This window comes from Trachemys scripta, chromosome 8 (genome assembly GCF_013100865.1).
Source record: "Trachemys scripta elegans isolate TJP31775 chromosome 8, CAS_Tse_1.0, whole genome shotgun sequence".
In the NCBI taxonomy this organism is placed as follows: Eukaryota; Metazoa; Chordata; order Testudines; family Emydidae; genus Trachemys; species Trachemys scripta.
The window spans coordinates 50,514,485-50,535,813 of NC_048305.1; the positions used below are offsets into that span (position 1 = coordinate 50,514,485).

General features: G+C 45.7%; 1 protein-coding gene across 3 annotated transcripts in view; it reads right to left on the bottom strand.

Annotated features, from left to right (window-relative positions):
* Nucleotides 1-21,329, bottom strand: part of ASTN1 (astrotactin 1) — a 202,717-nt gene that overhangs the window by 113,896 nt on the left and 67,492 nt on the right. For all 3 annotated transcript variants that reach the window (XM_034778724.1, XM_034778723.1, XM_034778726.1), the window contains exon 2: nucleotides 9,266-9,453. In XM_034778724.1, coding sequence (XP_034634615.1) covers nucleotides 9,266-9,453 — 188 coding nt within the window. The remainder of the gene's footprint in view (nucleotides 1-9,265; nucleotides 9,454-21,329) is intronic.

The window sequence follows — 21,329 nt, forward strand, 5'->3', positions numbered from 1 at the left end:
TCACAAAGGGAGGGTAAAGCAGATGGGGAAAACTGAGCCTACCTGCACTGGCAGTGCCCATTTAAAACATAGGCCAGTTCCTTAAATGGTCTAAATCATCATAGCTCCATTCAATGGGGCAATGACAATATACACCAGCTGAAGATCTGCCCTTGGGGCCAAAATCATGCCTGGTATAATCAGGAGCAGAATCCACTGGGAGTTCCCTTCAATGGTAACTGTGCCTTCTTAGGCCAGGGTAAACTGAGCTCTACATTTCCATGGAAACCCCACTGTTCCTGGCACAGGCAACAGTCTGAATAATGCATGTGATAACGGCAGCCACTATTGGTTTAGTCTCCTTCAAGCACGCCGGTGTAATGGAAACGGGACTGGAGAAGATGGAAGAGGCAGAGCAGCGTCAGGAAATCAGTGGTGTGGGATACACCTCCCTAATAAGTAACTATCGTATGCAACAGTTCTACCGTGCAGCTCAGCCGGGCACTTTTCAGAGGTTGGTCTATCCGCTGGAGAACTGGCAGCAGGAAGAGGTGCAGAAACCTGCCTATGATCACACAGTGAGGGATAAAACCCAAGTCTCCTGACACCTGGTCTCCTGCTCTCGCTACTAGGTAATATTTTGTACTGATTGCCTGCTTTCCAGACAGCATTTCAGAAGGGCTCAGGCTTGGCCTCATTCTGCTTCACTGAAGCCAACAGTGAGGCAGGACACCACTGAGTGCTTTAGAAAATCCCACTCTATATAACTACTAGGAGTGGGGTACTTTGGTGCCCCAGAATACAGACCCTGCCCTCCAGAGTTTACAGTCCAGTGTGACTGTAACAGTAGCTGCCACCCGAGCGCCCCCTTGTGGCCGGGATGTCTCTGCAGCCCGTTTTCCCTTTCTTCGGGGCTCCTTAAACACACGCCACACAGTCTCTCTCATCTGCTCACAGCCCTCCTTGGCACCTGGTTTCTTATTAACGCAACTGTCATAACTATAAAGGGAAGGATAACAACCCTCCTGTGTACAATACTATAAAATCCCTCCTGGACAGTGACACCAAAATCCTTTTACCTGTAAGGGTTAAGAAGCTCAGGTAACCTGGTTGACACCTGACCCAAAGGACCAATAAGGGAAGAAGATACTTTCAAATCTTGGGGAGGGGGGAAGGCTTTTGTTTGTGCTCTTTGTTTTGGGGGTTGTTCGCTCTCGGGACTAAGAGGGACCGGACATCAGTCCATGCTCTCCAAATCTTTCTGAACAAGTCTCTCATACTTCAAACTTGTAAGTAACAGCCAGGCAAGGCGTGTTAGTTTATCTTTGTTTTCTCAAATTGTAAATGTTCCTTTTGCTAGAGGGTTTACCTCTGTTTGCTGTAACTTTGAACCTAAGGCTAGAGGGGGTTCCTCTGGGCTCTTTGAATCTGATTATCCTGTAAAGTTATTTTCCATCCTGACTTTACAGAGATGATTTTTTACCTTTCTTTCTTTAATTAAAAGCCTTCTTTTTAAGAACCTGATTGATTTTTCCTTGTTTTAAGATCCAAGGGGATTGGATCTGGACTCACAAGGAACTGGTGGGGGAAAGGAGGGGGAATGGTTAATTTCTCCTTGTTTTAAGATCTAAGGGTTTGGATCGGTGTTCACCAGGAAATTCAGGACTTCACCAGGTGGAGAAGTCTCTCAAGGCTACCCAGGGAAGGGTTATAGTACTTGGGAGCGAGATATTCTGGGTGGGAGATAGAGTTTCCCAAATGACTCATAAATAATTTGGATGGTGGCAGCAAAACCAGATCTAAGCTGGTAGTTAAACTTAGAGGTTCTCATGCAGGTCCCCACATCTGTACCCTAGAGTTCAGAGTGGGGAAGAAACCTTGACAAAAACGTTCCAAAAAACAAAACACAACAATAATCTTCCACCCAGCTTTAAGCTGGGCACACTCCCTCCTCTGTGAGGTGTTGCCCCTTCCCATTGTCTGGGCAGCTGGAGGAGAGGCAGGGTCTGGCCTGCCACCTTTGCCTTCTCCCAAAGGAAAAGCAAACCTTTCAGCTGGGACTTCTTACCCAGCCCTAACTCTCTTCCTCAGGGACCACAGCAGGAGACCCTCGCTCCCTCTCATTTCAGTCCGTAGCTCCCCTTCTAGCTCTGTCATCACTGAAATTCCCCCTGACCCTTTTTAGTCCAGGCATCCGGCCCCATCTCCTTAACTGGCTCAGGTGGGAGCACCAGCTCTGGCACAGAGGCGCTGGACCCATGTTAATCACAGGGGCCAGCCACCCTGTGACATAGACACAGGATGTATGAGTGTAGGAAACAGGGGGTGGGGGGAGGAGACAGGGCCGACAGCATAAGATCATGATCCTTTCAGACATTAACACATTACACTGTCTGCCATCCCAGCAAGACAACCCGCTACTTGAGCTAAAGGGGAACTCCCTTAACTACTGGTAGTAGTAGGGCCCTTAATCTTTCTGTGGAGAAGGTCAATGGGAGCAGAGTTGGGACTGGTTAAAGATTTCCTCCAGGCCCCACTGGAATGGACCTTGAATTTCTTTCACTTGACTTAGCTGTTTGGGTGAGGTGAGGAAACATCGGGTAGTAGAGTGAGCTGGAATCCTGGGTTCTGCTCCAAGCTCCGTCACTAACTCAGTGTCTGATCTTGGGCAAGCCGCTTCACTTCGCTGTACTTCTTTTTCCCCCCTCATCTGTAAAACGAGGGTAGTGCATACCTGCTATGTATAATGTGCTGACTTGGAGTGAATGAATTCCCATGTGAACTGGAAGGTGTCTTTTAGACAAAACCATTTGTGAGGGGGATTTGTGGTGGGGGATAATGTGAATGTCCATTTGGGGTCCTTTGCTCTATGGCGCTGTACATTTTTGTGCAGCACCTAGAGTGCTGTGTAGGTGCTTTGTAAATGTGAATAAATACATCTAATCCCATTTATCCTCAGAGATGCCAGAGTAATTGTGCGCGGGTGGGGGTTTGTTTTCTTGGCTCATTTGAAATGGAAGGAATTCTTGGCAAAAGAAAATAAAGAAAAGTCTGTGCATCACAACCCTGCATCAGCCAGGAGAGCCTGCGATCATCAAAATACAGAAAGTAGCATATAAATCACAAACCCCAAGAGCCTGGCTTCGCCTCATGGGGAGCTTCCATTCAAACGCAAGGGTAAGTTACTGAAAAAGAACCAAAACTGAAACAGTCCTTAAATCATGTTGATGTATTTTAGTATTAACTCATTTTGGGTTTTTTTTTTTTTTTTAAGGAAACAGAATGTTCATGAAAAGAGTCCAGCTGTTGGCCCGGGGGAGTGAAATCCTGTATTTATAATCCACAGGACTGGTACAGAACAGACAGCTGATAGTTCAAACTCACCCACTTAATGGATCAATTTTAAACACTGCCCAGGACAGATACGACTGCAGTCTGTAGGTGCTGGTTAGACACTATGGCCTCAATTCAGCCAAGCCCTTCCACTTGACTTTATGCATGTGCTGAAGTCCAGCCCCCTTCAACAAAACACTTCAGCCCGTGCTTAGTTCCCATTGACTTCAAGGGAACCTAAAACATACGCTTAAAGTAAAGTGCAAGCTTTAAATGTTTTGCTGAATCAGGATGGTAGGGCCAAGCGGAGCCAGCTTTGAAGCAGTTACCTGAAAGCGAGAGAAACCAATCTTCTTTAATATTTCTTTTCATGTAGTCTTTGAAAGCAGAGATCAGATTTATTGCAGGCAAACACCCCTACTGGCAACTTTTTCAGTGCCCAGGTGGGGGAGGTGATATCTTTTATTGGACCAATACATCTGTCGGTGAAAGAGACAAGCTTTCGAGCTCACACTGAGCTCTTCCTCAAGTCATGTTTCCGGCTGGTGTGAGCACTAGCACTCTTAATCTTTGGAGACTGTCCCAGGGGCTCTGAGAGAAATGAAGTGTGTGACTTAACAAAAGACAAGAAAAGACTGGATTGCTATTGACATTACAATAGAGCCTAGAGGGGCCAACTGAGATCAGGGTCCCATTGCACTGTGTACTGTACACACAGCAAGTGAAGCCGTGTCTGCATGCGGCAATTTTTACTGGCAGAATTTTCCCAGTTTAATCATACTGATATAACCATAGCGACAGAATCCTGCCGGTCAATCTCCCTGTATAGACAAGCCCTTCAAGCCAGTCCCTGCCCCAAAATGCTCACAGTCTACCCAGATAAGCCAGACAAAGGGTCCATTGCTGCTGCAGCCCACAGATGAAGCTGGAGAGAGATGAGCTCAATTTTGCTGACTGTGCCGGTCCTCTAAACCTTGCATGCCAAGAGCAAAAAATAAATAAATGGGAGCCAGCTAGCAGCTCCATGTCCATTCTTGGCCATTTTCCCTTTCTTCCTTTTTATGCAATAGGTGATCTTGATAAAATAAAATAATAACCATCATTTGCTCCATTAGGACAAAACATTAAGGGAATTATTGAATGAGCAACAGACGAAGCAGCTGGCAGAGTTCTCTAATGGCCATTATGTGTTAACCCTCCTTCATTCTCAGGATAATGGAGAAGTACTGACCCCTCCCTTCCTTCCAAAAAGAAAAATATCTGCAGATTAAGCAGAGGAGCAGCCACTTAGAGGGCACTGCGGTTAGCTGGGACGTATCAGTCTCTCTGGGTTCTGTTTACTAGCCCCATATAGCCCTCACCATGTCACGTCATCACAGGGGTGGGCAACTGATCCCAGCAGAAGAGACATGGTACAGTGGTGCTTAAATGTGGCATCTGATTCCTGAGTGGTCAGTGTGGTTCTGAGTTACTCATTAGCAAGGACATAACCGGGACTTGCATTATGACACTTTTATGCTGCACTGGCCCATTAAGTCTGGGGATCTGGCCATTGGAGAATATACCCAGTGGGGGGAGCACAGAGCTGGCATAATGGATCTATGCCACCCTCTTGCAGGCCCTGGATCTATGCCACCCCCTTGCAGGGAGCATGGGAGAGACAAGGGGACATAGCTGTAATGCCACTGCACGCTGGCTCTTCTCAGCTGCTGGAACTGTAATATGTTTAGTTGCATTATATCGTTAGGCCACTAGGTGCCCCTCTGTTTTAGAGTTCAAACAGCATGTGGTCCCTGGTAAACAAGAGAGACAACGCTGGCACTCAAGTTATGTAGAAACCTGTTTGTTTATAACTGCCGTCGCAGTTGTTTCCTTAAATTAACACTTCCTGTTCAAGAAAGAGCATAACCTCATCTGACATGACATGACCAGCCCGTTGGGTTCCCTAACTTATGCCTGACAATTGGTAGAATCCTGGCTGGTTCAGAATTCAGGGAGAGAAAGCAACATTTGCTGCTCCCCCACTTTCTACACCAGTTGGAATTGAGAATCAGGACCCTGCACTCCTTTTCAGGTGGGTACAGGAATCCAGTTCCAGTTCCATCTCCTACCAGTGAATCCAGATTCCATTCCAGGTGGGCATGGGAATCTAGTTCTAGTTTCATCTCTTCTCAGTGGCTATATCCAGACAGCAGAACAATGGTTGCTATAGAAATTCCTAAAATACGCAAAGCCTGAAGCGCTATTCAAATGCTGGCAATTTTAAAACACCCAGCCACAGGTCATAGAATCATAGAAGATTAGAGTTGGAAGAGATTTCAGGAGGTCATCTAGTCCAACCCCCTGCTCAGAGTATTCTCACAAGTGGCTCAAAGAAATGGACTCAGCCACCCAGCACCACCACTCTTTGCAACACAGCTGAATTGAGAGGAAAAACACTCAACATTCAGTTTTAGCACACCACATTATTCTGGTTCCTCCTGGCACAAGACCCTTCCCTAGGGTGTAAAGATGTTTCCAGGATGAAATTAATTTGGGGGTAGGGACAAGGGGAAAATAAATATTTAATTTCACATGTTGGTGTAATCATCATCATCTGGCTTTCTTTCTGTTCATTTGGTAATAATCATTTCCTGGGCTCTTACACTCTTCAGTTTTCCACCCCAGAATTTATTTCACCCCAGATAAAACTATGACCCGTAAGATGACATAGCCTCAAGTGGTCATTAGTTAATTCAAACCACACCAACAGGAGAAATGAAATATTCTCAAAACATGCAAGGCCACTTCAGACTGGTTTTCCTGCAGAATCCCACCCAATCAAGGTCTAGCGTAGACACAAGGTTCCAAGCATTACATCATCAGAGCAAGCTCTCATTGGCTGATCCTGAGGAGGTGAACACTGTTACTAAGAAACTGCTCATCATTAGCTTTTCAAAACAAACCCTTCTAAGGTTCACTCCATACCGGATTGGGAGATCCTGTGCCGAGTATAAGAGTCCACGTGACGCTAAGCTGAGAGCCCACCAGACTCATAGCACCTGTGACATAATTCATCCACAGGTGAGAAACTAGGACATTAGTTCCTCACTGTACTCCATCTGGTGGCTTTAACAATAGCCTCAGTGTAGAGGCTCTGGAATTTCCAGTCCAATTACGGACCAAATGATTCCCACAGAGAACCCCTGCATTGTGCCAGGTACTGATATACACTGTCTGGCTGTTGAACTAAAGTCTAGTTAACCAAAATATCCTGTGAATGCAAGTCCAATTGCAGTACAGAACATACACCAAGCCTGTAGTGTGTATATGTGTACAAATATACATGCATGCACACGCATACACCACTCCGGGATCTTCTGATTCTCCAGCAGCAGAAACCCCAATCCAGCAAAGGATTTAAGCACTTAACTTCAAACATGTAAATAGTCCCACTAACTTCAATGGGACCACTCCTGTGCTTAAAGTTAAGCAAGTGCTTCAGTGTCTCTCTGGATCAGAACCTCGGCATGCAGCCTGCTGCACAGGCCATTCATTGCATTACTGAGATGGCAACCCACAGCCCGGTCTGTTCGAAGGCACAGACTGGCTCCCCCACTGAGCTGAAAAGCCCCATTTGGCCCAAGATTTTAGGGATCTCCAAGACCTGTGGACACAAACGGGGCCGTGCTGCATTCCATTCCAGAGAGGCACGTGAGGAAAGGGAGCAAAGTGAAATACAAGGGCAAAGCCTGATGGCTACGAGGCGAGTCACCAGGATCTGGAGTTCTCTGTCATCTGGGGGCCAGATCATCAGCTGGTTTCAACTCGTTTATCTCCGCTAAAGTCCACAACTAGAGTGAAAGCATGGTCCAGTGGAGAGGGCACTGGTCTGGGATTAAGGAAACCTGGATTGAATCCCCAGATCACCCATATATTTCCCCCGCTATCACACTGCCTAGGAAGGCAGTGTAGTAACATGATGTACATTACTAAGGAGACAGAGTAGCCTAGTGGCTACACTGGAGTGGGACTCAAAAGACCTAGGTTCTAGTCCCAGGTCTGTCACTGACCGGCTAGTTGACCTTGAGCAAATCACATCACTGTCCTGTGCCTCAGTTTCCAGTGCTTTGAGATGGACCAATGAAAAGTGCTACGTAAGAGCTAGCTAGTATCACCACCTTGGGCAATCACGTAATCTACCCTATCAGCTCCCCAGTTGGAAAACCGGGATAAGCCTGTCGTGAATTGCTCAGATAGTATAGTGATGAGGGCCACGTAAGTGACTAGGTAAACAGACCAGAGTTCCCCTGATGTACATCCGCTGAGGCTCCAGCCCCTGTGTCGGGGATAATTTTCAACAGTTAACACACGGCCTTCTCAGCAAAAACGGATGAAATGTTTCTAGTTTGATTTTGCCGTTTATTAATTTTTCTCCACTAATCAAGCACAAAAGATGGAGGAGACACTTGGCCTCGGGCTGCAATCTGGAAGAGATATTGACATTCTCATTAGGGCAGGCTTCATTAAACAGCCTGTAGCAAGCATCAGCAGCCCATTGTCTCCAGCTAATTATCTTCTGCTGGCAAAGGAATTGGTACGATTCTTCCCATCGTTAAAAAAATAATCCACCGCACAAACACTGATCTATACTTTTTCTTTTTCCCCTTTGGCTTCCATTGAATTCTCTTTCCTGAGCTTCTGTGGGGAAGAGGACATGAAGGCATCAGAGGGGATGGGGGACATGTAATCTGCAATACGCTCAAGGGGCTCGCACTTGTTATATTCCAAGCCCTGTGCACGCATACATGCTAAATCAAAGCCATCAGGCTGTGGTTCCTCTGCTGGTGTCAAGAAAGCAGGGGTGACAAAGCACCAGAGGGAGAAAAGCCTAAAGGGAGGGGGGGATATCATGCACAGGAAACAGATGTCAGGGACCACAGGCACTGTGGGGAACAAAATGGGAGGACTGTTGCATTTCTCTGATTTATGCAGGGTTTGGCCCATTGGATCAGATCACTGGTCCACATAGACAAGTCTGCTTCATACTTTGTGGCTCCAATCCTGGGCTATGGCCAAGCTAAGCCCAATGAGACTGGTGAGTGATAGCTTTTTGCCTCCTGGATTCTGGAGCACCAGGGCAGTCCTTGGCACAAGCTAGAGCAGCCCCAAGGGCTAAGCTCACATACACCACCTGCAATGGTTTCCTATGGAGTCATCCAATTGCCTAGCATAGCTGGAGTGCAATGTGCTCTGGCCACACCTCCTCTCCCCTGCCCCACCCCCTGCACAGATGGCCACACCCCTACACAGAGGCCTCAAAGAGGACAGCATAGAGATGCTCAGCTGGCCCTCCACCTTCAGGCAATCTACATTACAGTAAGGCTATTCCTTGGGTGGGTGCGTGGGGGGAGAGATCCGTCGACTTTGCAGCTCTTGGAGGCTCGCAGAACTGACGTAAATGAGCCAGAGGAAACACCAGATAGAGCTGGCTGGGAAATAGTTTTCCCATTCCATGAAGAGTTGAGGTATTGAAAAATGTTCCTCTCCCAAATTGGGATGAAAAGTCAAAACCTCAAAAAATTCTGCCAACTGAAAATCCAAAATATTTCCGGTTCCGGCAGCATTGAAACGTTTTGTTTCAATTTCAACCTTTTTTTCCCCCCCACTTTTCTTTTAAACCTTTGTTTAAGTCTCAGTTTACCAAGCATGTCATTCTACCACGCGCCTGGTGGCTGGGGAGTGACAGCGTCTCAATAGTCATTACTGGTAACCAGCATCACAACCACTGCATCCACCCTCCAAGGACAGCTCAGCACACAGGCATTTCATGGAAAGGGGGGGAGGAAATTTTCAAACATTCAAACAGGCTCTCAACATTCCCACTGAAAGTCAATGGAAGTTGGGTGCCTGTCGGGTGCCTCCCACAGAGCGGAGAATGACACCACGCCTTTGAAGGCGAGCCGGCACGTACCATGACGGAGATGTGGAGGATCCTTAGTTCCTCTTCCGCTGACTCAGTCTGGGGCTCTTCGGTGGGGTCAGCACCAGGCAGGCTGGGGGTGCCATCTTGGTGGTGGATGTGGAAGAGCAACGTGCCGTTCTCCAGCCACTGCTGCCTCCAGCGCACTAGGGGAATGTCCTCTGTGTTCCCCGAGATCTCTGGAAAAGGAAACAAGGCTGATGTGTGAACACGGCTACAGTACAGAAAACCCACTGGAAATCCAGTCTACCTCCTTCTAGGGAATCAGTACAGTGCAAGTGACCTACTCCTGGCTGGGTGTATGTCAAGCAGGCTGCAGATTGCAGCCATCTCTCATCTCAGGATCACCACAGTCTGCTTCACTGCATGCTATCAATGGCCTTTATAATCCCAGAGGGTAAACACATGGCAGCTTCCCTCTTCCAAAACTGGGGTGTGCATTAGCTGCCAACTGCAGGTGGATTTACCAAGGGTAACTGCTGAGAAGCCAGTCAGTAACTGCTAGCCAGGTCCATGGCAATTACCACATAAACCCTATGACCTGACCACGGAGTCTTGCAAAGGACTTAAGAGTGTGATTAAATCCCTGAATGTCAATGGGGAGATGCAACAACAACTCACGTAGGGGTCAAAAGGCAAAATCTGGAGGTTTGTGTTACTTTTATTTTAACATAAAATGGGTCCCTCCCTCCCTCCCCCCTTTTTAATTAAATTTTGGGTGAACTCAGAATGTTATTGCCCACAGAAGGGAGGATCTGATGGGAGGGGACAGACGGGGCACAACACTAGGGACAGATTTTTAAAGTATTTAGAAGCTATTGATTTAAATGGGAATTAGGTGTCTAAATATCTTTTAAAACCTGGACCTTAGTCTCTTCCCCTTCTACATCTATGCAGGAGCAGGGCAGAATAAGGACCCAGTGTTCACTCGGGCAGTAGCCAGCGGCACTCCATGGCAGCATGCAAGTCTGCAGGTGTGTACCCCAGACATCTCCACCACACTCATACCCTCAGCAACTGCTGCCCATGGCTCCTTTTTAGAGCATGCCAGAGTGGCTCTTTGCAGGCAGGATGGCTAACAGCCCCCTCACTCCGCTGCTACTCCTATGCTCCCCCATTCTACCCCCAACACTACATCAAGTATCACAGATGATGTAAAGTGGCACAGTTCCATAGATCAGAACTCACTATGACTTAAACGGGCCACACTGACGTACCACGTTGGAGATCTGGCCCTTATATCTGGAGTGCTGCCTTTTCTCCTAAGGCTAGTCTGGGACACCTTCAACTCTGCTTTGGCAGCAGCACCTAGGGGTTTCCATCAGCTTCATTTTGCAGGAGCAAGGCTGTGCTGCCATCACACATGCACCCAGAACTAACCTTCTAGAGAATGCACCTAAATCTCACCGTGCAGACCAATATGAGCAATCAAACAATGACATTCACAGCCCTAGTGATACATCCTGCAGGACACACAAACCTATGATTAGGAACTAGCAACCGCAAGCCCAGTGGCCCAACCTTCTTTGTCATATGGCTCAGTCAGTCCACAGACCTAGCTGCTGCATGGGGTGGGGGCTCTCTGGTATGGGCGCAAACCAGTGAATGTCAGTCACTTCACCTCTTCCGTCTATCCACATATACCCAGCAAAAATGGCAGCTTATAGCGCAAAGGACACATAGCGCACCTCATTGTGGCAGCATAAAGTAATTGCTGGTCAAGATGTGCACCCCTGCCAATTCCAAAGTAAGTATCAGGGCTGCTCAAACTCTCAGCTGCTCTACCATCTAACAGAGGCTGACAAAGAGGCTAGATGGCCTAATTTTACCCACAGCTAACAGCGACTCTCCTTTACCTCCAAAGGGCTGTTACAGGAGCCGAAGGTTGTGATTTCTATTCCCTGTGCTGCTCGTGTGTGCTTTAGCTGGGGACTGTGCTTTCCGCACGCATGCAGCCATCGCAGGATGGATGAGTTTTAATCACGATTTAAATTAGCAAGCAGGAAACTATGATTTAACTCATTGATTTTAATCTTGTTTTCCATTTGTACTTTGTAATTATTTTCTGAGAGAAACGTTCATTTTCATTGGTTGGTAAAATCAACATGTTTTAATGGTTACAACCAAATATAGCCTTTGCACTAAATGTGGTGCTTATTTTTGCTAACCAGGGGGATACACTATGGCTATACACATTTACTTATGCAGGTACATCGCTTAACATGCATTTCTTATTTATTAGATAATGTTTTACTCAAGATTTATATTTATGGCTGGAAATCGGGATTCAAATTAAAAGTGTACAAACAACAGCATTTTTTAAAAAGTTTTATTTAATTATTGAAGAACAATCTTAAATGTGCTGAATACCTAAGAAAAAAACTATGCATCTCAAAGCACATTTTGCATTTAAAAGTAACTGGTTTATTAAACAAACGTATTAACTGCAATTCATTGACAGACTGTTTCTGGTCACCGGGGGCCAACGTTTCAAAGGTATCCAGATACAGTGTCTAAGCAGGTTAGTTTCCTAACTCCCGTTAAAATCAGGGGGAGTTAGGCACCTATATACATTTTCAGTGCCTATATACCTTTCAAAATCTGGCCCTGTGTCCTTCAAGTGTTTAGAATTAGTAGCCCTCCTCTTCTCCCACCTGGTTTTTATTAATAGATTTGAAGAGAAAAACAAGCTTTCCTGCTTTTTCATCTCCTGGTCAGTTTCTCAACAAATGAACCCCTCCAAATGAAAGAAATAGGCTCACTGCACCTGCTAGCTAAACTGAAATCTAAAGTAATTCAGGCAAAAACTTTTCTCGACAACAGAAACTGAAAGTACTTACATTTGGAAAAATGTAAATACCAGCATTCACTCCATTGCAAAGACTGAAACTAATAGAGCTACTTGATACTGTGTAAAAAGAACAGGAGTACTTGTGGCACCTTAGAGACTAACAAATTTATTAGAGCATAAGCTTTCGTGGACTACAGCCCACTTCTTCGGATGCATATAGAGTGGAACATATATTGTACGAGTTTTTTCATGAAGTTGATGAATTTCCACTCCATACGGCTAAATGCAGTGTCTTGCATAATGACAGGTTTCAGAGTTGTGTGTGACATTTATAAAGCTTGAGTTGACAAAAAAAGTTAAAAGATGTTTTCCCCTGATTCTGCATATAATTTAAAAAGCAGCACCCTTTATCTCATTAAAATTTGAGAAGGGCTCATTGATTCAGCATTGTTTTAATTGTTTAAATGATTTTAACAGAACCTAGTAAGTTTCAGCCTTAACGAAGGTTGTCATGATTCCAAATTTAACGGGTAAAATAAATGAAAATTTATATTTTAAAAATCCAATTTAAATAAAAACTTTGATTTTTTAAATTTTGTTTAAATGAGATTTTTTCCACCCTGAGTAATAGCATTTCCTCTCTGTCTCTTTCTCTCTCTCTTATCTGCTTCACACAGAGCCACGCCAAAGGTAAAATACTCAGGAAGGAGAAATATTACATGCTAGGAGACTCCTCTCCATTCTGATCCAACAACTTAAGCCAGTGCCTGTCCACGTTACTGACTTATCTTTCCTATCAAGCACATGTCAAGATTATCCTATGTGCAGGGATATCATACGTGATCCTGCTCTTGGTAAACATCTACCCCCTGTAGAAAGAAAATACTTTGCTCCTTTTCAGCAAGGGTTTCCTCATCTGCTGGCTGTGTCTCTTCCTCACAAGTCCTGGGGTTTAAAAGGTGCTCAAAGAGTTTCTCAACCTGTCCCGAATTCCACTGCGCCTCCACATGAAAAACCGGGGGTTGCAGGGGAGGGAAATGTACACTAAATTTTTTCAGTGTTCTCACAAGGTTCATCTTAGATTTGGGGTTCCAACCTTTTGGAGTATCCAAACCAGTTTATCTGCTCAGATTAAAAAGGGTTTTAATATGCTATGGACACCACTGACCCATGCCCCACCACTCCTGTCTGGCCTTATTCAAATATTATCCTCCTTCTGTTCCTTCATCCACTGCTTTGTGCAACCAGCTGCCAGTCTGGGATGAACTGAACTCCTAAACCATGCCTCCATGTACCACTGGAAAGGGGAGAGTTGATAACAGGAGTATAGGATACTAAGTATCATGGGCCAGACCCTTAGCTGGTGTTAAATGGGTGGAACTGCACCTGCCCATGCCAGCTGAGGATCTGGCCCCACAAAGCCTTGCAACGGGATGGCAGAGTCAAGGCGTGGTAGGAAAGCAGTCGAAAAAACTACAGAAAGGGGCAAGAGTAATTTCAAGATCAAAGTTTGAAAGATATTGATGACAGGCCTGCTCCCTGTGTGACTTTCATTAGGCCTTGGAAGTGAAGCAATTAGCACTGGTATTAACTTTTAACACCTATGTTAAAAAATAGCCTGTCTGAGTCAAGGGTTAACAACAGTAGGGAAGACCACTAATTATCCTGTGAAGCGTTAGCCTGGTATCAAATGTGACCTGAGTCCTTAACGCGTACAGGAACACCAGCCTCTAAACACCCCAGCTTGTCCTATAAACATAATGGCAGCAGCTGATTACTGCCTAGACTATATGTGAAGGGAGAAACAAAAGGGGAGAGAAAGGAGGCAGGGCAAATGGAGTGGGAAGGGGAGAGAGGAGGAAGAAAGGCAAATTGAGGAGAGGAGCCAGGAGAAAGGGATGGGGAAAGGAAGATCCAAGCTGAAGTCATGGGAGCCCCTTTGATTTATACCAGCTGAGAATCCGGCTCACCTAGCTCATTATCGCTCAGTTACACTAGCGACCTCCGCACATCAAATAAAATGGGATAATATTTAAACTCTAAAATATGTATGAACAGATCACATTATCCATCGTAATGAGCAGGAGTTGTTCTAGAGAGACAGCTAGCTCCTGAGAAGAGTCCTGTTCTGAGGCTGTAAGTCCCCCAGGGACAATCCTCCTAGCACAGAGGCGGGCAAACTTTTTTGGCCTGAGGGCTGCATCGGGTTTCGTAAATTGTATGGAGGGCCAGTTAGGGGAGGGGATCGTGACCCAGCCCCCACCTCCTATCTGCCCCCCACCCCCCCGGGACTCATGCCCCATCCAACCCTCCTCCCCCTTCACTGATGGCCCCTCTGGAACCCCTGCCCCAGCCATACACCCCTGCTCCCTGTCCCCTGACTGCCGCCGGACCTCCGCTGACCCATCCAACCCCCCTCCTTCCTGACCCCCCCCCCCGGCCCCCCGCCCCACCCAACCCCCCCTTCTTCCTGACTGCGCCCCCAGGACCCCTGCCCCCATTCAAGGCCCTGTTTCCCCCCCGACCACCATCCACACCCCCATCCCCTGACCACCACCCCAAACTCCCCTGTCCTCTATTCAACTCCCCCTGCTCCCTGCCCCCTTACCGCGCTGCCTGGAGCACCTGTGGCTGGCAGCGCTACAGCCGCGCCGCCCGGCTGGAGTTGGGCCACGCTGCCGCCACCACCACGCAACACAGAGCACCGGGTCAGGCCGGGCTCTGCAGCTGCGCTGCCCCAGGAGCTCACAGCCCCACCGCCCAGAAGAGAGAGAGCAGAGAGAGCGAGCTGAGGCTGCGGGGGGAGGGGGGACAGCAGAGGAGAGGCCAGGGGCTAGCCTCCCAGGCCAGGAGTTCAGGGGCTGGGCAGGATGGTCTCGCGGGCCGAATGTGGCCTGCAGGCCGTAGTTTGCCCACCCCTGTCCTAGCATCTGAAGCCACAACGCCCTCACATCAGCTTCTGCCGCACATCCCTATGGCGCTGAATGGAGAAGCCACCATACAACACACTTGGGGCCAGCTGCAGCGGCTGCTGCATGAACAACTCCCATTAACGTCATTGGTTCCTAAGAGCAAAGGCTTCAAGATCAGGCCCTTGGGGTTCCTCTATGACCCAGTGCGGAAGTAGTGTTAATGAGGCCTCTCTCGGTGGCTAAGTATTCCTTGGAGCTTGCTACTTTCTTTGGCATTCTTTTCTCCTTCTAGTTTATGCACCCAGCACTGAGAAGATATTTTTCTGTTGCACTGGCACACTCCTGGTCCTACTGAAGTCAAAGGGAATTTAACATTGACCGCTGTGACAGCAGAATTTGGCCCTAACCAAGGTAGGGGGCTTTTTGTGCGCATGTCACAGCAGCCTCAGAGAGATGTTGAATCTGCAGGGAAGCGGACAGAGAAGTTTTTCTGAACACTGTTCTCTTCCTTCCCTATTTGAGCCTCCCTAGGAGATGAACAGGATTCCACAAAGCTAAGCCTGCAGCACATAATGGCTGTGAGGAGATTAGGAGCAAGGACTGTGCCATTTTGCCATGTCAGATAAAGCACGTACCTTCAAGGATCTGCCCTACTATGGGACATTAGGAAAAGCTTTCTAACTCTAAGGATAGTTAAGCACTGGACCAGATTATCTAGGGAGGTTGTGGAATCCCCACCATTGGTGATTTTTAAGAGGAGGTGAGACACATCCATCAGGGATGGTCTAGGTATAGTTAATACGACTGTAATGTTTCCACTAGCACTGCTGCAAGCCTTCCCAAGCTTCCAATCTCTGCGATTTGTTCTTGAGGAATCACACTTTCACCTTTTCTTCTTTTACCAGTTGAGCTGGTTTAAAAACCAGCACTAATTTTTAAGAAAAAAAATTTAATCGACAACTGTTTTTCCATCAACGTTTTGAACGCCCCCCCCAAAAAAATGCCCAGGAGTCCTAATCAATAGATGTCTCAGATCATTCAAAGATAGATCTGGGATAAATGTTGTCATAATGATAGTCATCTCCATAAATCTCTGTATATTCATTTTACACTGTGCAGGGAGCACTTCAACTAGGTCTTTTATTTGCATTAGCTCAGCAGTCAACTCTGCCTTAAACTGACCTAACTTTTGAATCAAAAATTTGACTAAGTGCAATGTTCAGTGTCCCTCTCTTGCTCTGTGCCTAAATCTTATGTCCTTTAAGGGGTCGCATCCCAGACCAAGATATCATTCATTATAACTTCAGTGCATTGTAATCCTTCAAAACTCTGAATAATTAATCTTTGAAATACCATATGAGCAGAATACCAAAATGCATTAACTTTTAAATGCCGCATTAGGCATCACCAACTTAAAACCTGACTCAGTTAAATTTACTTGTCAAACTGCATGTCCCGGACCTGATACCAAAATATTTTTTGCTTCTGAGATTCTACCTGCCACATATCTATCACTGGATAATATTCATGTTTTATGTGGCATGCCTCTGTTTAAATCATGTGTCAGTGCATATTCATGCTTTATTTGTTTTTTTTTCTTTCTATCACAAGCAGAAAATTAACCCAGTCTGTAAAGTGTAAGGCTTTTTCAAAACATCCAGCTTTTCCATATTATGTTCAATGGTTTCTTTATCTTTTGGTGAAAATGGAATCTTTCTTGATGGATTCCTGAAGTTGCAGAGTTGTTGAAGGGGTCAGTGAAGCTGTTGATTATGATGTTCTCCATCCAGACATCCTGGTCAAGATTTTCAGAAGGGCCCAGTGATTTTGAGTGCCTCAGTTTTTGGTTGACCAACTTCAGACAACATACAAGGGCAAAAGTGCCAAGCACTTGTCCTTTGAAATCAGACCCCTTTAAGGTCTCTTGAGCTGGTTACCCCAAATCACAGGCATTTTTGAAAATCTTGGTTAGAGAAGTGAGACTTTTGTAATCTTTTGTAAAACTTTTGTAATCAGGACTGGCTTAGCCCCAGCTCCACCGCCCAAGGGCAAGTCCCCCTATTACACCCACCCTCCAAAAATCAGGTGGATTTTCAAAGTGTCAAACTGGGTACCCAAAAAATCACTTTTAAAAAATCTTGGCCTTTCATGCTGGTAACATACCTATTCTTACTGCAGCTTCCCCGACCCCAAACACACATGCATCACAGTAATGTCAGTGTCCTGATACAGAGCATTCTGATGGGAATCCAACTTTTCTCAACCCAATTATGCTCTGAAAAGTCCCTCAACTCTGTCTTTCGTTATCCAGAGGAGATCTTAGCCAAGGAGAGTTCTCTCCTTTTCCGACTACGTTTCACGGATCACAGCAGGAAATGTTTTGGAAAATTTTTAAACTAAAAATGGACCTGCCCTAAAATCCACCACACCCCACCCCAAGCTGGATCCAAACACTTCCAAATTTGAGGGAAATTCTGAGTTGGATCAGAACTTGTTGGCTCAGGCCCTTTGCTAATTTAAAAGAAAAAGACCAACAGAATAGTGAGAGTCAGAACTATGAAATGGACCTTTCACCTCACCAATGACCCACTGTGCTTACACTGCAAACCTTCGCAAGGGTATTTCACCCCTTTTGTTCCTATCCTCTCCTTGCCCTCTACATTTTTCTTCTCTATTTTCACACCTCAGGAGGACTTTCCCCAATCTCCACGTTATTGCAAGACCCCATAACACAGCAAGATTCTTTAGCCAAGTAGGGATGGCTGGAAACACTACTGGAGCTCAACAACTCAGACTCCCCACTTGGGCTACTGCAGGATGATCCCATGGGCTCCTGCTCTTCCTGTCGCTAGGATAGAGTATGCTGCCTCTACATTACCCCAGACGCTGCCAGCCAAGGAAATGAGAAATGGCGGTTCTCTTTTGCCTTTAAGACATTATTTTGCCTTCCACCCCATGCTACCTGTCCCTTTTCCACCCCCAAATCATTTGAAAGTCATAGAAACACAGGGGTGGGAACACAATGGCCACCGCTGGCTTCCTTTTACACATCAGCCAGAGATTTTCACAGTGAGGCAAATGGCTATTTATAACCGCTAAAGGCTGACAGTCAAGGTAACGGCCAGCTATCTAAACCATCTGCCAGGCACTTAGCAAGACATCCGAGCGGATCACAAAGGCTAAGTCAGTCAGGGATGGTGGTGGGATAGGAAGGAGGAGGGTAAATGCATTATAGAGATGAGATGGACTACACTTCAAGGGTAAACTTCAGCCCATTCCTGCAGACTAATTTGTTTAAGTGCTCATTATGATGGGGGCCAAGAGGGCAAGAGAATGAGAGATTATTTTAGCATTCCCATCCTTACTGCATTCAGTGAGGATGGTTGATTGTTCGTCTACCCACAGGCAAGAATGCTCTCTGCACTAGAAGTTCACCTTGGGCTTATCATTTGCCCATGTGTTGGAAAAAAAACCTAGATTAGAGAGTAAATATGATGCAGATATCTTCTGTTCCGCAAAGAAATAACTAAACAGCACGGGGAGCACATGTTCTGGTGAAATAACGAGGATCCAGAGGTGCATTTTAGGTACCAGTATTTGACAGTAAGAGGCAGATGAAAATTAAGGTGAGAGTTTAGTACTCAGGTGTTTCCAGCAAAAGCCAGGGATTTATCATCACCATCCACCTTCAAAACACACTCCTCATTTTCAGCTGCTGGAAACGTGCCACTTCTCTATTGAGAAAAGAAACAGAATGGACAGTTGAGGAGACGTGCACTGGCCACGCTGTGACAAAGCCAGGAAGATATGGTGGCTTGGGACACTGGGATATATTTTATTATTATTGATCTTATAGTAGAAACCCAGGGTGAATAAAAATCAATGGTTTAAAAAAAAATTAGATTTTTTTATTTAAATATAACTTTTTTGATAAAATGCTTTTTGAGGAAAAAACCTATCTAAAGATAGTTTTAATTAATATACATTATAGCTCAGAGATATCTCATCATAGAATAGGGATTATAAATTCTAATTCTATAGTATGAGACAACATATTCATGTAATGTTTAAGAAAAATTTTGTAAATGAATTCCAAGTGTTCATGGACCTAATCTGATGGGGTTCCACAGGCTTCTGTATAGATTATTTAGGTTAATCTTTCTATCTACCCAATGGGACTTAGTGCTCAGTCTAGATCAGGGCTTGGCAACTTTTTTTTTTTTTTTTTAAATGGAGATATCCCATCTCCTAGAACTGGAAGGGACCTTGAAAGGTCATCAAGTCCAGCCCCCTGCCTTCACTAGCAGGACCAAGTACTGATTTTGCCTCAGATTCCCAAGTGGCCCCTTCAAGGATTGAACTCACAACCCTGGGTTTAGCAGGCCAATGCTCAAACCACTGAGCTATCCCCCCCCCCCCACAATGAAGTGGTGTGCCGAGTCTTCATTTATACACTCTAATTTAAGGCTTCGCGTGCCTTAAACGTTTTTTAGAAGGTCTTGCTATAAGTCTATCATATAACCAAACTACTGTTATATGTAAAGTAAACAAGGTTTTCAAAATGTTTCAGAAGCTTTATTTAAAATTAAATTAAAATGCAGATCTTATCAGTTTAGTGTGATCCTTGCCCTTGCTTTACCTTGCTGAGTTTTCCAATGTCTGGCACGTATTTGGATACTTTAAACTTCAAACAGGCTTCTGAGTGATCAGTTGTTAACCAACTGGCAATAGGTCAGCAGCTGGAACCCCAGATCGGCAGCTGAGGTGAGTGGAGCTGGCAGCTGGTAGGGCTGAGCAGGGCCGGAGGCCTGGACCCTGTCTGGCAGGGGGCCTGAGCTGGAACTCCAACTGGAAGCAAGGTGAGTGGGGCTGCGGCGGGGACACTGGCTGGCAAGGGGCCAGCAGCGGGAACCCCAGAGTGGCGGCAGGCTGAGCGGCTCAGTGCGCCCCCACTCTGGGGTTTCGGCCGCCGGCTCCTGCAGCCGGGTCACAGCCCGCTGCCAGCCTGGGGTTCCTTCACCCAGGCCAGCAGCGGGCACTGAGTGGGACCCGCGGCAGGACCCTGGCTGGCAGGAGCCGGTGGCAGAAACCCCAGAGCGGCGGTGGGCTGAGTGGCTCAGCCCGCCACCGCGTGCCATCAAAAATCGGCTTGCGTGCCACCTTTGGCATGCATGCCGTAGATTGCTGACCCCTGGTCTAGAAGATACCATCAGAGATGCTTAGTTCTGCAGTTCTCAAACTGTAGATTTATGTCTCCAGAGGTAACATGCTTGTTAACAGCAAAACCGTTTTTAAATAAATCAATAAATAATATATAGAGGTGAGAAATAACAGACCTCAACTCTATTGTCCCTCTTCAAATTTGTGTACACAGAGTCAATCCCTTACCTCTCTCTAAAAGTGCAAAGTTTCAAAAAGTTCAATGAATAGAAGATTGTTGGGGGTGGAATAGGTCTGGACAAGGAGAAGAAGTCCGGAGATAAATGTGAGAAGCGAGGGACATATGCTTGTTTTCTTAAAATATAATATATGTGCTGTTGAAGAAAAAAATACAGAATACTTAACGTTGTTGTTTTAGTTAAATAAAACAATTTAAATGTCTGTCTGGTGATGTTCTCCTCCTAATACAGCATGGCAAGAAAATCCTCCAAATATTAACGATTAACCTGTTGAACTGGAGATTGTTCACCTCCCAATGACTTCATAAATATCTGCTTCAATTATCTTTGGTAAATTAAATAACCAAACAATCAATCATTTTCTAATATAGCTGTAAAACTAATCTGAAAAGTTTTCAAAATAAATCACTGTTCAAAAATGTATAGTGTGTACCTTCTAAAAATGAAACCTACATCTATCTCTGAGTTGTGAAGAATATGTATTAAGGTTATAACAACCAACAAGAATGCATTTTTATGTAGAAAACCATGATTAAATCGAGTCTTCCTGACTAGTGATTTAAATCAAATTGATTTAAAACAAATCCACCCTGTAGAAACCCCAATTAAGATTGGGACCTCATTGTGCCAGGCGCTGTATAAACACAGGGTAAGAATCAGTCCCTGCCCTAACAAACTTGCAATCTAAATAGAAGAGACAGGGTGGGTGAGAAAACTGAAGCAAAGAGGGGTGAAGTGAAGTGACCTTCCCCAAGGTTACACAGCAGATCAGTTGCAGCGTTGGGGAGGAGAAGCAGGCCTTGTAAACAGTAGGTCAGGATCTTCTATTCTCCCTGTTTTATAGTAAAAGAAGAAGGGGAAGTTCAATGGAACGGAAAGGTTCCAAATACAAAGGTGTAAAATTCAAAACTGATAAAAGGAAATACTTTCCCTGGCCACCAACACAATTAGCT